Source organism: Vanacampus margaritifer, chromosome 15, assembly GCF_051991255.1.
Source record: "Vanacampus margaritifer isolate UIUO_Vmar chromosome 15, RoL_Vmar_1.0, whole genome shotgun sequence".
Lineage (NCBI taxonomy): Eukaryota > Metazoa > Chordata > Actinopteri > Syngnathiformes > Syngnathidae > Vanacampus > Vanacampus margaritifer.
The window spans coordinates 10,493,957-10,509,228 of NC_135446.1; the positions used below are offsets into that span (position 1 = coordinate 10,493,957).

Genomic DNA, 15,272 nt, shown 5'->3' on the forward strand with positions numbered 1-15,272 from the left:
CGGAAGAGGCTTCTTATAGTCTCGAGCTTGGAAAGTGAAACGCCTTTTAAAACACGTTATACAACAGATTTGCAGCTGTGCCGATCTCCAGACAAAATATACTCTCCGGGTACTTTTTCTCAAAACAATATCTCACAAACAAGTTGAACTAGATTTAGAGTGGCCGTGAGCGATGGCGCAAACAGAGTGTGTGTGTGTGTTCGAGGCAGATTCTGTTCTCACGAACAGAATGTGTTTTCGCACACTGAGAAGAAATTTTAGACTAATCAAAGTGTATGGTTTAGGTTAAGGTCAAATTATACTGAGTTCAACACTATTTCACCTACTTTACACATCTATAAAACATTTCAACATGGTTAATATATGAAATAAAGAATTAAAATGTTAATATCTAACACTTTTCCCCTCTTTAAATGGCCAAGTGGGCCTTTTCTTTTTGGAATATTTAAATTAGGGCCATAATAGATGACGAGGAATTGTATTCATATTCAACGGTCTCATCGAATTGATACTTGGTATTTCAGCATATGTGCATAATTAATTGCCTGATGGTGGCAGCAGTGTAGCACGCCAGCCTAAACACGCTTGAGGTAATGCTGCATTCGATGAGGGTTGGAAATCGGAAGTTTTCCCAAGCAAACCCTTTAATAGTTTCCTTAAGATAAGGAATATCTTAAAAGCATTGGATCCACTTTATCAAATTACTTGGTACAAATTACGCCGTGATACACCTCATTTCATATGACTGAGATTGAGAATTGTTATAAATTATGAAAAAATCCAATTTCTCACTGTCGAATGCAACGTCAAAACCCCGAAGGAAGGCGGCGCGTCACTTCCGCCTCCATTCAAAGATGGCGTCTGTAAACTCTATGGATGGCGTGAGTGAAGCGCAATCTGGGAAAAAGTCAAAAAACGATAAAAAGCCAGGTAAGTTACACGTGTAGTCTACTAGTCTGCCATATATAGTTCCGGTAGACAGAGTAACACCGCTAGTAAAAAGAGTTGGAATCACTGCTAAACGTGCTAATCTTGATGCTCGTAAGCGTGCAAGAAATAGCACTTAAGCTAACACTTACCAACATGCTGGCTCGTTTGACATATTTGGCTGCTGAGTGTGTACTTCGTCCTAGTTGGCCTTTTAATCGAGTTCTACAGGTGTCCTTTTGGTTTACTTGTTCCTTAATGAATACTTTGCCTTTTACTGTCGTTTCTATAAGCACCCCAATTTAAATCGTGCCCAAGACACTTTATCCACAACAGTGTGAAGTTGGTCACAGACTACCTACATTTGGCTCCCCATGCATTTCGTATATCAAACCATATAATGCATTTATAATAAATAAATTAAATTTCTGTCATGTAGACGATGAAGCTGAGCTGCTGACCGTTCCTGATGGCTGGAAAGAGGCACCCTTCACCAAAGAGGACAACCCCCGCGGAATGTTAGAGGAGAGCAGCTTTGCCACCCTCTTCCCAAAATACCGAGAGGCCTATCTTAAAGATTGCTGGCCGCTGGTGGAGAAAGCTTTGGGAGAAATGGTGGGTATGCCACAAAATTGTGATTTCTCAGGAGCAAATTAGTCCCAAACCTGAGATTGTTGGTCTGTTTCTTTTCAGCATATAAAAGCATCCCTGGATCTGATTGAGGGAAGCATGACTGTCTGCACCACACGGAAAACATTTGACCCATATGCTATCATCAGAGCCAGGGATCTCATCAAGCTGCTTGCCAGGAGCGTTCCATTTGAGCAGGTGATTATCCTTGCATCTAGATAGCGAACAAAATTGGGATCTGTAATTCTCTTCCTTACATGCATTTATTTGTTTTTCACCGCCAGGCTGTACGGATATTACAGGACGATGTGGCGTGTGACATAATCAAAATAGGGACCTTGGTGAGAAACAGAGAGCGATTTGTTAAACGAAGACTGCGTCTTATTGGCCCAAAAGGTTCCACCTTAAAGGCGAGTCCGCTTCAAAATATGCAAAGTACGTTTCAGACCAATTAATTAGATTGCCCACCTCTCAATTAAATTGTGCTGCTGTATTTTCCAGGCTTTAGAGCTGCTGACCAACTGCTATGTTATGGTTCAGGGCAACACTGTGTCTGCCTTGGGTCCCTTCAATGGCCTAAAGGAGGTAAGCACTTTGCGTTCCCTTCCTGATTACCACAGATCTACAGGATTCTTGATTGTATTTGTATTATTGTATAGGCAAGAAATATCATATATCAAATCATATTACTGTAGGTTCATAAGATCATGTTACGTGTGATCATGTTCAGGTGCGCAAAGTTGTCATGGACACGATGAAAAACATCCACCCCATCTACAACATCAAGGTACGACGGCTCATTTAGTTTCCCCTTGATTCCCTCCCTTGTCACGTTCCTGATGAAGATGGTTTTCATCCTTGTTCTGACCCTTCTGACAGACATCACTGTCTCTGGGTTCGACTGCCAGGGTTGGCTCAACCCAGGGCTGAGGGCACAAAAGATGATGCTACCTGATGTGTCCCATTGCAAAGTTTGATTGAGCTGATTTTGATTCTGCTGGAATCTCCAGACGCTGATGATCAAGCGCGAACTGTCCAAAGACCCGGAACTCCGCGTGCAGAATTGGGAGCGCTTCTTGCCCAAGTTCCGACACAAAAACTTGACTAAGCGCAAAGAGCCCAAGAAGAAGACTGTGAAGAAAGAGTACACTCCCTTCCCGCCACCACAGCCAGACAGCCAGGTCAGCACGCTCGCAAATGATTAGAGTTTTGTCATTTACATGTAATCATCATTGAAAATTGTTATTCTGTTTAAAGGTTGACAAGGAATTGGCAACAGGCGAATTCTTCCTGCGAGAAAGTGTGAAAAGGAGGGCAAAGATGGCAGAGATCAAGGCAAGTGCACTTCAGTGTGAATGACGTTTTAGTCACGTGAGATCATAATTTGATAAATATGGTCATTTTTATTCCCTGTTTTTTTTTAGGTGAAGCAAGCCCAGGCGCTGACCAAGAAACAGGAGCAGAGAAACAAAGCTTTTATTCCTCCTAAGGAGAAACCCGTAATAAAGAAGACTAAAGGTAAACTCGTGTCTTACAGTCATGTATTCAACTACTGCAAAAAAAAAAAAGACTCTTAAAATGGATTTGTAATTGGATGTCGATGCCAATCATGCCACATGCTTCTCACATCCACACAATCATCAACAATTAAACTCATCCGCAAATTGATCAATCCTGCGTATTGGCTCACAACACGCTTCTAATATGTTCATATCTTCCGTTTCAGCACATGTGGAAAGCAAGCTGGACATCGACGCTATTAAGGACAAAGTGAGAAAGGCCAAAACCAAGAAGTTGGGAGCTCCACCAGTCAACCCAGCTCCTCCCGTCGCCAGCACCACAAATAAAAAGAAGAAAACTAAGAGCAAAAGCTGAGCAACACTCTAAGAACTGTGTCATGTTAACCCGTGTGATGTGGTATTTGTTGGACTCAAAAGAGAAAGTGAAATGTTCTGTGATGAACTTACCGCTTTTCAATCTGACCCTTTAAATTCTCTGTTGTACAGATTTTCTCTGGTCAGTATTTATCATTTAGACCGATTTATTTCTGTGACTTTTATTGAATAAAGAATAAAGCTTTTTTTTTTTTTGTATTGCTTTTCAAACATGAATTATTCACAGTTCTGCGTTATGATTCTGAAGTGCGGCTTTCTCAAGGATGAGGCTGACAAACTCGTGTTTCTCCAAACACCCTCGGCACTCCTCTCCCCACGAGGCCAATATGTTCCTCAGCTCCAGCACTCGCATTTTTTTCAGGCCTTCGCTGCTCAGGTCCCTCATCTCGGGCTCTTTTGGTAGAGAATCAACGTTCGAAAACAGACCCCAAATGGACGAACACTTGCACATACTGCGTGTTACCATGTTTGAGTTCACATATCTGCATGTCCCTGCTGCTGAGGCGCTGGCATATCTTCTCCACGGGAACATGCGAGGCCAGAGGCTGACTCACGGATGCTGTGACGCGGGTAGCTGCGTCATTGCTTGCACCTAGGTAGTAACACTAACACCACATACAGGCCGTTATCCCACAAATGGAGTTGATAGTCAAGAACATATGCTAAAATGTATTTTTAAAATCAGTGTATATGTATGAAACATTCTAGAAATAATTGGATAATAATAAAAATAATTTTTAAAAACTATATTAAATATACATCTAATACACCATATACTCATGTTTGCTGTATGTGCTAGGGCACTTAATAGGATTTAAATATATGTTTTTGTATTGTAAGCTCTTCTGTGCGAGTGCTCTCACCAGCCTCGCCTCCTTTCCCTGAGCGGCAGAGCAAGCCTGGAAGAGTTCTTTCTCCACCAGAGCAGGGGTCAGCTCTTTGTGGGTCGACGTCACACTTGCGTATAGTCTGTGGAGAAACCCCACGCACACTGCAGACCAGTATTAATTGTCATTAAACATACTTAATCATTCATGGTTGGTCCTTCAGCCTCACATGCACTTCCACCCTAATGGCTGTTTGATACATAAAATAAAGATTTCTAAATCACAGCCCACTTGCTTTCTTACCTTCACAGTTTCCTGCCTTGGAACAAGACACACTGTTTAAAAGCAGCAGAGTGCAGAGGAGAAGTGGCGACATGGCTCGGTGTTGCTGTTATTAATAGCAGCATGGACCAAACCAAATGTTGCTGCCTTTAGCCCGGAGACACATGGACCTATGTCATTATCTTCACACAAGTAATGTATTACACATTCATTGTATAATACAGGATATTTGTCTGAAGGATACATTTAGCTTTATTTTATTATTTTTTCTTGATACATTTTCCATTTGATTTTATTAGAAACCCATGCAGCATTGTTTGCTTAAAACCCATGGGCAGTATTTTATTTTGAAATGGCTTGGTCAGAACCAACAAAAAGCCAAAAAATGGTCACAATAACGCCTAGGGGTTAAAAAAAGGTCACATTTTAAGTGTGCGCGTGTGTTTGTGTGTGTGTTAAGTCAGTCCAAAGCAATGTCTAATATAAAAATAATGCTTTGGCGCCGTCTGGTGGAATATTTGTAGTAACTTTGTTGAACTGAATTATGAGGCCAATCTTGTCTTAAAGGGAAACCATTTGCCAGACAATCACAGGCACATCTGCTTTAGGTTAGACAAATTCGCACGGATAATTTAGGCCTATTGTCTCCATTCTCCAATGAACCTAACATGCATGTTTTGTTTTTAGAATGTGGAGGTTTGCTCGAGTTTTTGTAACCAGGCATATCTTTATGCTTTTACTCTGAAAATCCTAACCCGGCCGGATACCGTTTGCCTACCTCGTCGAGCCCACGTGATGCCGGTTACAACTTCAGCATGGCCGCTATCGGCGTACACTTCGGTTACACATGCGCGTGTGTGGCGGTTTTTAAGGTGAGTTCTTGCCCGAAATGTTATTTTCACGTTATCGTTGCATTACTCGCTTAAGTCAGTAGCCGTAGTAGTTATTCAATTTTATATTGAGACAGAAATGGCGTCTTTTTTGGTCAAATGCTAACATGTTAACTTGGATGCTGTATCACTGCCAGCGAAAGGCACACGAAAAATGCCATATTTCTTAGTTGTACACTGCGTATGTTTGAGCTTTTTTCCTCTTAGAATATGATGTCATTACGTCTGTGTAGGACGGTCGAGCTGACGTCATCGCCAACGATGCAGGAGACAGGGTGACTCCAGCTGTGGTCGCCTACAGAGAGAATGAACAGGTACAACTCAAAATTGTTCAATATTCCATTAATTTTTGTTGTTTTTTATTTGCAACAACTCCACTTTTCGTATAGGCCTGAGCGATGTCTTTATTTCCACAGAAATGATAGCAATATTAGTGTCTCAAGTTCTCAACAGTTATATGAAAATGGGTACTTTTATCAAGACACGTAAACACAATCCTTAATAAATTACCATTAAATTGTTAAACAACTGGACTGTCAAACTGCATTGTTCATCTTATCCTTTTGCCAGCTCTTTCCTACCCTTTTCTCATGTAGAGTTGTACCGGTGAGGCAAGGTGACCTCAGCAAAACCTTTGCAGTGGAGTGCACGTACCTCGGGTTAAAAGTTTGCATCAAGTCACTAAATCACTGCTTGTCCTTTCGCGTTGCACAAAAAAAGAATGTGAGAAGGATTCCACTGATGTTGTTGCAACTCGCTTTTTTGACTCGATAGTCTGACGAGGGGGCGAAGAAGTTGCTAAATTGGAAATGTTTGCAGCACTGTTGTTAGTGTTCCAAGAACGTAAATCATCTTGAAAAAAAAACAAACTCTAATCCTAGACTTGCTATGGTGTCTCAATAAGATCCATGAAAGGTTAAAATGTTTGTCCTCTGCAGCTTGTGGGGATTGCAGCAAAGCAAGGGAGGGTCCGCAATGCCACCAACACGGTTGACAAAGTCAAGCAAGTGCTGGGCAGAAGGTAATGCCACATTTTCTTAGCGGTTTTGATTGCTTAAGACAAATAAGGGCAAAGGTTTTACAAAGGACTATTTAGGTCATAATGAAAAGAAAAAAAACTGTCAAAAGTTAGATGAAATGTTGGATATATTTATTTAGAAAAATATATTTTCATGGTTACTTTTCATGCTAGAATCTTGCTCGATATTTTAGTGATGATGTTTATGTTAGATAATGGAATTTTTTTAGTATTTCTTAAATTTAAAGGCCCCGATGTTACAAAAATGTTCTATATTTTCCCCCCAATATGATATGTATGTTGTATGTTCAATATTTTTTAACAATCAGTCTTCAAGCTATTTTACGACAAATAAAGCATCATATTAAGACACTTGTACTTCCAAAATGATTGTTTTTTTAGGAGACCCCAATAACAACCATTAGCATTGCAGTATCAAAAAGAGCTAGCCATTGCCAGCACTTTAAATCGGTCAATAATTTGTAAAAAATAAAATTAAAACCCACACGTGGACTGACCAATAATATAGATTTAAAAAAAAATAAAATAAAAATTACCAAATGACCTACTGGTATCTGAAATTATCATTTTGTCTGGATTCAACTTTGTTTTTGTAAAATCACAACTTACCATTTTTCAATGAGGTTCTAATACTCGCACTAGGGTAATCTTTTTACTGTCTACTGAACACTGTATTGTATGATGGTGTTTGTCAATGACCAGATTTGATGACGCAGAGACGCAAGCGCATAAGTCACAGACCAAGTGTCAGGTGAGTTTTTTTTATTTTTTTATTTATTTTTTTACATTAATGGTATCGTTGGCCTAAAATGTCAACCATGTTGTACACACTACGCAGGTTGTCAACCGATCTGGGAAGCCGTATTACGAGATTACAGCAGGAGAACAACCCAAGTATTTTGCTCCGGAGGATGTCGCCAAACTCATATTTCAGAAGATGAAAGGTAACACACATTCATACATGCAAATCAAGTGATGAGCTGACGCCCCCTTCTTCTTCTTCTTCACAGAAACGGCTCAGTCAGCTCTCGGCTCTGATGTGACGGATGCCGTCATCACCGTCCCGTTTGAGTTTGGACACCCTCAGAAGCAAGCGCTGAGGTTGGTCACATCCCTGCCTCATTTATTACATCTAGTGTTGTTGCTGTGCTAATCGCAGGATTGCGTCATGCAGGGAGGCAGCTGAAGCCGCGGGGTTCAACGTCCTCAGATTGATCCACGAACCCGCTGCTGCTCTTCTAGCATATAACATTGGGCAGGATTGTTCTGCTCCAAAGAGGTGCCACTTCATTTTTTTTATTTTTTTTTATTTTTTTTACGTCATGTCCACAAGAATATAAAAAGCATAATATATTTTATCATCTTGGAGGCCAGCCATTTAGTGCTAGATGTTGATGACTTGCTGTATCTCTTGTGTCGGCAGCCATGTTGTGGTATACAAACTGGGTGGCACATCGCTGAGCGTGACGGTGCTGCAGGTGAACGGAGGAATGTTCCGCGTCCTGAATACTCACACCGATCACAGCATCGGTGGAGAAAGCTTCACGCAGGCCTTGGCCCAGCATCTCGCCACCGAGTTCAAACGGTACCCCACTTAATCCCTCACAATAGTATAGTCCACTCTTTATGCGGACAACTCATCGTTTAACTCCGCCCTTTTTGGTTGTGTGTGTGGTGCAGCACCTTTAAACACGATGTGACCAGTAATGCGCGCGCAATGCTCAAGTTGATGAATGGAGCGGACATGGCCAAGCACTCCCTGTCTACGCTGGGATCAGCCAATTGCTTTGTGGACTCCCTGCACGATGGCACCGACTTTGACTGCAATGTCTCCAGGTTCGTGGGAAAAATGAAGCCGGGACCCGGTGTATGTGTAAAAGAGGCTGCTATTATTTTAACCCTGGAGAACCCACGGGGTCAAATTTGGCCTTCAAAAGGCCAGAGTGCCACTTCTGACCCCTGCATGGGGCCATCTAGTGGATGAATATTGCACTTACATGAGCCAGAGTGGTGGTGACAAGATGGCTGGCAACATGCTGTTTTGTTGAGCTGGAAATCAATCCAAACAAAACCATCTTCTCAGCAAACCATCAGATGGTAAAATTGTGTTTTGTTTTTTTTTTGGTTAATCTATTTCATATCATGTTGCAGAATGCCTAGGAGTATGTTTTATATATATATTTTGATAAATTAGCAACTCTGAGCTAGTTCACAAAAAAAGTTAAAATTGAAAAAAACATATTTTGGTGTTCAGTGAACATTTTCCAAAAAAGAAAAGGGTTCTTGGGTTCTCCAGGGTTAAAATTAGAGAATTATTTTTTTTTGTAGTATTGTGCATGAATGCTGTGAAAGTGATTGAAATCAGAGCATTGAAATTTGGAGGGTTTGAATTGGTTAAGAAACATGGAAAGGGGGGATCATTATGTAAATTGTGATCTGCTCAATGAGTGAAGTTGTAATGGTTTGAATTGGTCAATTTGGGATTTTTGTGTGCAATTTTGGGTGGAAAGTGGTTCCAAAAATGTTGAGCAATTTACTTTCCAAGTAGTAACTCCTCCTAGATTGTGTTAACAGGGATGTGATTTTTCCGCTAATTCGCGGAATTCCGCTTTTTTTTATCTCCCCCCCAAAAAAAAAAAATCCGTTTTTTTTTTTTTAGTAGTTCATTGTGTATGCACATGACTCCGACAGATAACATCTTCTGCTATAACAAAGACATTTGTGGTATGCTCTAATATGAGTTACTTTATTTGGTCATGATACAATTATTTGTTAATGAAATTTGAACTCTTCTACATTATTTATGTGTTAACTTAGTAATCACATTAGTTAGATATGATGATATTCTCAGTGATAGTTTTTAAAAGCGAAGACAGTCCAATGTTTTTGAATGTGACTGATTTTGAGTTGACTAAAACTGCCATTTTATATGGGATAGTTCAATATACATTGAAAATTTATGCTGTTGTTTTGTCTATTTCTTTGTCATGTGAGTGCATTGAAAGTACTTAAAAACACGGAAAACCCAAGCCCCCCTTGTCCCCCCACCAGGGCACTGCCCTGGACCTAGCTGGGTGCCAGCGGCCCCCAGACCCCCAGCTAAATTTGCAGATAATTTCACTTTGGTCAAATCACATCCCTGTGTTAATCTTTTGAAGTTTGAGTAGTTTAAATCCCATGACATATATGGAAGGAGAAACATAATAAGAAAATGGCTGAAATTGAACAACTGGAAAATGGTTAGTTAATAATATTTTTTTTGTTTGAACCAAACCAACACAACTCCGCCGTGTCCTCTCAGAGCTCGATTTGAGCTGCTCTGCTCCTCCCTCTTCAACAAGAGCATCCAGCCAATCAGACGCCTGCTGGAGGAGACCAAACTCTCCACCCGTGACATCAACAAGGTACGCACGTCCCCCTTTTGACACGCCCCCCACTGCGGCACAGTCAATTAGGATGACCCGATTATTGGGTGTATGTCGACTTTGATTGTAAGGGAAGATTTGTACTCGCGGCAGGTGGTTTTGTGTGGCGGCTCGGCCCGTATCCCTCGTCTGCAGCAGATGATTCGCGACATGTTCCCCGACGTGGAGCTCCTGAGCTCCGCGCCTCCCGACGAGGTCATTGCGGTGGGTGCGGCACTCCAGGCTGGTTTGTTGGTGGGCAGGGACCACCTTGTCTCTGATGAAGAATCCGTCCAAGTGGATGCGTCGGCCTCGGACATCCTACTCAAGGTACACCCGCTTGAAACCAAGTTCATATCACTTACTACTTCCTCGTCGGCCATTACTCAATATCTAATTAACTTGAAGCTTTTGTCATTGAACATGTGCCCAATTGTGATTCAAACTTTGAGGATATCTGCACAATGCATTGCAATTTTAAGTCCAAGTCATGCAGGGTATCAAATGTCCCTCACCCTAATAGTCCGATTTTAACTCTTTCACTGCCATGGACGTTAAAAGACGTCAAGTAAAAACCTACGGAGGGCCGCCAATGACGTTAAAAGACGTCATCCAATTTTTTTTTGAAACGGGTGGAGGAAAGCCTTGCCCAGCTGTGGTGAAAGTTTCAAGCAGATCTAGTTAGCCTAATGACTATTTTTGGCCCCTAGATGGCAGCAATGACTCTCTTTTGACAAGATTGGGTAGGCGTCAGTAGAAGACGTGAGGCGGAGCTCGAGGGGACAATGGCTGGGGAAGGGAAGAGAACATGGCGACCGGTTTGCAAGCAGCTCACGCTAGAGCAGTTTTTTTCAAAGACGAAAAGCATCGACCAACGCTAAAGAGCACATTGATGACGACGATGATCATCATCGATGATGATGATGGTGACTCCGAGGTTGACGCCGAAGTTGGAACCGCTGACGCGGCGGCTATGACGACATCATAAAGGTTCACGGGCTAGCGATGCTAACACCGGAAAACGCGGAGCACAACCGAGCACGCTCAGGTGGACGCTCAGGCGGACGTTCAATCGGACGACGAAGACCGGTTGCAAGCAGCTCACATTTGGGAATTTTTTTCAAAGACGAAAGGCATCGACCAACGCTAAAGAGCACATTGATGACGACGATGATCATCATCGATGATGATGATGGTGACTCCGAGGTTGACGCCGAAGTTGGAACCGCTGACGCGGCGGCTATGACGACATCATAAAGGTTCACGGGCTAGCGATGCTAACACCGGAAAACGCGGAGCACAACCGAGCACGCTCAGGCGGACGTTCAATCGGACGACGAAGAGTGCCCCGAGTCCAATGCATATTCATCGGAGTAGTGGGTACAGTCTGCTACTTGCTATTCCCCGGAAAAAAAGGCCGTCAAGAAAGTGTAACGTCTGCACGCGAAACGGACAATCGAAGTGAAACGTATCTGTTGTGCAAATCCTGCTCCCTCTCCTTGCACGCAGGGCAGTGTTACAAAAAGAAAAACTGTATTTGAAACATCCACATAATTGTAAATAGTACCACAGTTGCACACATTTGTAAATAGTTTGCGAAATTGTTTTGTCAAATTGTTACACTGTTGAATGGAAATAAACGTATTTTGCAACCCAAAAACACTTTTTCATTGTTGGTGGTGGTGTATTACAGAAGTAAAGCACTATTTAGGTGTTTGTGGCATCATTCGTGGACAAAAAGAAGTGTACAATTCACTAGAGTGCATGAAATAACATCGTTTCACAAAAAGCTCTTTTTCTCTGTTTTTTGTTTCAAAACAGAGCATTTCGGTGAAACTAGCCATTTTTTATTGTTGATTACTGAAGAACGGAATAAGGTAGAAACAAACTTTTTTTTCTGATGAAAGATGAGAGTCCAATCTTTCATTTGGTAGTATGTGTGTTTCCATAGTCCAAACACAACATTTTCTGTGGACCTTGAAAGATCAGTCCGTTTCTGAAAACGTCTGGCAGTGAAAGAGTTAAAAAATGAACCACCACCTTCATTTATAGAAAAAGGAAATTACATTGACGTTATTGAAAACTTTTGCTTAATATTTTTCTTCTGGGAAATCTCCTCATACCAAACATTACATGGACATAGAATCGTCATCACATGCTTGAGTATATTTTCTAAAACTCTAATGTGTGGCAGGAGGTGGATGAATCCGGAGCGGAGGCGTTCACCGTAGTCCTTCCGTCTGGCCTGCCGCTGCCCGCCCGCCGAAATCACACCCTGACCGTAGGAGGCCAACTCTCCTCTCTCTGCCTGGAGATTTACCAGAGATTTGAATCTGAGCCGCCAGAGAAGCTCGCCAAGGTATAGTAAGATCCAGCAGATTCCCAAATTCACCTCTTTTGTCTGTGAACCATCCATCCATTATCTACCGCTTATCCGGATTTAGGCCGTGGAACCTATCCCAGTTATTTATTGAGATTTTTTTTTTTGGTACAGATTATTTTGCGGGATCTGGAGCCCCAAGTGGAGCCCCACAGCATTGACACTGTGGTCACCATGAAAAGGTGCGGACTCCTTTTTTTTTTTTTTAATCATCACTATTACCAATTTCATTTGTCTGCATCTCCCATTGTTTGTCCGTGTGTGTTCCAGGGATGGTTCCCTCCATGTTGCCTGTGTTGAGCAGAACAGCGGCAGGTCCGAGATTGTCAACATAGCAGCTGCATCCTGAAACTAAATTGCAACCACACACCTTCTTCTTTTTTCTTTTTTTTTTTTATTCATTCATTATGTTCGGCCATCAATAAACATGTAAATCCAATTTATTTTATTTTATTTTATACCCGTTTAGCTGCCAATTGCTAAGTGCTCTTCTGCACGGGATAATGTCGCTGTATTCTTTTAGTCGTGCCACAACTTCATTATGATGTCATTTAGTGGTGCGCGTGGTAGTATGTTAAAGTATGTCCTTGTCGAAATTTCCCCTGCAAATGGAAAAAGTTTTGAAGGCCAATAATGTAATGACATCAAATACAAAATGGGGCAGGCGTATTGGAAGGTGTGGCCTGTCATCCGAACATTGGCTGAGACATGCAATCATGATTGCTTTGTTGAATCACATTTAACATACATAAACAGTCATCTATAGGATTATTAATAGGTGAGCACAAGGTTTGTTCCAACTTTTTTTTAATTTTTATTATAGGTAATAATATGCATTGAAACAGGAGTACTTCATAATATGCAAAAATCAATTATTGTCTGTGCTTATCATATGGAGACCGAAGGTTGTCAAAGTCTTTGGGTTCCGACACAACCAGCACTTTCATCTGTGCAGTTTGGAACGAAAGACTCTGCATTCCCAGACGTCGAAGCAAACGATTCTCCCTCTTATTATTCCATTTAGCAGCCGTGCTCGGGTACGATGCGACACTTGAGGATCTTCAGGTAGTTCTGGATCTTGTCCGAGTCGCGGCGAAAGCAGTAGAGGAGCTCGTGGTCTTTCATCAGGCGCCACTCGCCACTTTCCGAGGGCAGGAGATCCTCCGGGGATGACAGCGCGCTGACGGAGTTGCTTATCATCCCCAGTGTCTGCATCTAAGGTAGAGAAGCAAAACACACACAATATACCAGACACAAGAAACACATAAACGGCGTCCGTATCGTATTAAATCGAGTACCTTCTGGGCCACTTTCTCCACGCCTTTGCGCAGCTCGTGCACCATGTCGCTCATCTCGAGGGCCTTGTCCGAGCTGAAGTTGGCCAGGTCGTGCTGGTGGGCCGTGATCTGGTGGAAGTGCCACAGGGGGTCCCTCCACGCCAGCAACAGCTTCAGGATCACCTCGGTTAGCTCCTCGCGCTACGCTCGCAATATGACAATTGGGAACGGGTTTGGTCAGGAAAACGTTTTCCTACAGTAAATACAGTCAACACGTCATAGCAGGCACGGTAGATTCACCGCTATTCTCTGAGCGTTCTCCTTGCCGTTGGGGGTGAGGAGGGCGGAGGTGTGGCAGTTGCGGCTAACCCTTCCGATGTGATTCCGACTGGGCACAAAGTACTGCTCCTGCTCGGTGCGCATCCAAGAGAAAAATATCAAAGGTCTGATGTCATGTAAATGTCAACGGGCGGCAGAGTAAAAGCAGCGACGACTGCCTATGCATGTGAGGTTTAATCCGATAGTTTGCGCTTTTCGGAATTTGCAATCCTGAGTTTTAATAGACAGTCAGAGACTCGGAAATTATTCGACAAATGCTTTCAGATAACCAATTTCAATAACACTTTGAGCAAATATAACAATATACTTTTGACTTCCTAGACACAGGAAGGATGGGGATTGGGGGGGTGGGGGGGGCCTACTTACAAACTCCGAGTGAAGGTCATTGGAGATGCCGTGCATCCTGGCCGAGTGCTGGATGACCCTGTCGAAGAGGTTGGCCAGCGAGACGACGCGGCACCTGGCCTGGCCGTTGGCACAGATGGGTGCGGCGGCCACGTTGGCCGGTCTGCTGCCCAACGTTATGCTGGCCAATAACACCCAAACTAGAAGGAGGAATTGACGAGATAAATGGGGAGGGGGGGGTTGGATGTTAAACAAAGCGGATAGAAGTACCTGATGTGATGTTTCGCGGCATCCTGCAAACTGAGGAGGAGCTCTTTTCTCCGAGTGGGAAGTGTGAGGGTCTCTCTCAGACTCTCGTCTTTAATAGTGACCGCATAGAGCGAGGAGGCGGGGAAGCAGGCAGGTTAAAAAAAAAAAAGGGGGTCAACCATTTGACATACAATAGTACTCCTGTGAATCATGAATCATAGCTTGAGATCACACACGCAATCTCAAATGGGGACGTAGCAAGTATTTTTTATTTTTTTTTGTAATATTTTTGAGATAAGCTCCAGCTCACCCACCACCCAAATTAGAAGATGGATGGATTTTGTATGGGAATGTGACAGTGTTTTTAAATCCCCCCCCCCAAAAAAAGATTAAAGTCCCGACTCCCAAAGTCCTATAATAATTTCACAGACGTATGAAAGTAAAATGAATATCTCCATCTATATATGACATTGAGTTTTGGAGAAATACATATAAGACAAATCCTTATCCTATTTACAGAAATGAGCGAAGAATTATTAATCGCGCTAAAGAAATCGAACCAACAATTTTACAAAATGAATTTAAATGCTTTGAAATGTTTTGATTTAGTCAAATATCATACTAAATATAACATATGTCATATTGTATATGCAATATTTTTGCTGCATAAAAACATGAAACAACCTATTCCATGTTTTTAATAAGGTTGTAGCATATGAAAATGTGGAATAAGTCAAACACTGTGTATACTTTCCAAATATGTCAAATCTGCCCGGCCCGGTGCATGT

At 42.3% G+C, this 15,272-nt stretch overlaps 4 protein-coding genes across 4 annotated transcripts; 2 read left to right on the plus strand and 2 right to left on the minus strand.

The window, feature by feature from the left end:
- The first annotated feature begins 811 nt into the window (after nucleotides 1-811).
- Nucleotides 812-3,637, plus strand: krr1 (KRR1 small subunit processome component homolog). The gene is made up of 10 exons (XM_077544898.1): nucleotides 812-930; nucleotides 1,367-1,542; nucleotides 1,621-1,755; nucleotides 1,842-1,967; nucleotides 2,059-2,142; nucleotides 2,288-2,344; nucleotides 2,568-2,738; nucleotides 2,815-2,892; nucleotides 2,982-3,075; nucleotides 3,284-3,637. The coding sequence occupies exons 1-10, from the start codon at nucleotides 855-857 to the stop codon at nucleotides 3,430-3,432; spliced, it is 1,146 nt and encodes a 381-aa protein (XP_077401024.1). The 5' UTR covers nucleotides 812-854; the 3' UTR covers nucleotides 3,433-3,637.
- cdnf (cerebral dopamine neurotrophic factor) lies at nucleotides 3,607-4,719 on the minus strand. Its single transcript, XM_077544899.1, has 4 exons — nucleotides 4,583-4,719; nucleotides 4,316-4,443; nucleotides 3,916-4,057; nucleotides 3,607-3,845 (listed from the first exon to the last, which is right to left on the minus strand). The coding sequence occupies exons 1-4, from the start codon at nucleotides 4,653-4,655 to the stop codon at nucleotides 3,673-3,675; spliced, it is 516 nt and encodes a 171-aa protein (XP_077401025.1). The 5' UTR covers nucleotides 4,656-4,719; the 3' UTR covers nucleotides 3,607-3,672.
- Nucleotides 4,720-5,308: 589 nt separating this feature from the next.
- Nucleotides 5,309-12,713, plus strand: hspa14 (heat shock protein 14). The gene is made up of 14 exons (XM_077544438.1): nucleotides 5,309-5,433; nucleotides 5,685-5,765; nucleotides 6,390-6,472; nucleotides 7,193-7,241; nucleotides 7,329-7,434; nucleotides 7,501-7,591; nucleotides 7,665-7,769; nucleotides 7,914-8,075; nucleotides 8,171-8,326; nucleotides 9,792-9,894; nucleotides 10,009-10,224; nucleotides 12,089-12,253; nucleotides 12,389-12,456; nucleotides 12,545-12,713. Exons 1-14 carry the CDS (start codon nucleotides 5,377-5,379, stop codon nucleotides 12,621-12,623), a joined length of 1,521 nt encoding a protein of 506 aa, XP_077400564.1. The 5' UTR covers nucleotides 5,309-5,376; the 3' UTR covers nucleotides 12,624-12,713.
- Nucleotides 12,714-13,085: 372 nt separating this feature from the next.
- On the minus strand, nucleotides 13,086-14,550 carry prl2 (prolactin 2). Its single transcript, XM_077544439.1, has 5 exons — nucleotides 14,506-14,550; nucleotides 14,257-14,435; nucleotides 13,852-13,959; nucleotides 13,573-13,752; nucleotides 13,086-13,489 (listed from the first exon to the last, which is right to left on the minus strand). The coding sequence occupies exons 1-5, from the start codon at nucleotides 14,525-14,527 to the stop codon at nucleotides 13,295-13,297; spliced, it is 684 nt and encodes a 227-aa protein (XP_077400565.1). The 5' UTR covers nucleotides 14,528-14,550; the 3' UTR covers nucleotides 13,086-13,294.
- Nucleotides 14,551-15,272: the final 722 nt, after the last annotated feature.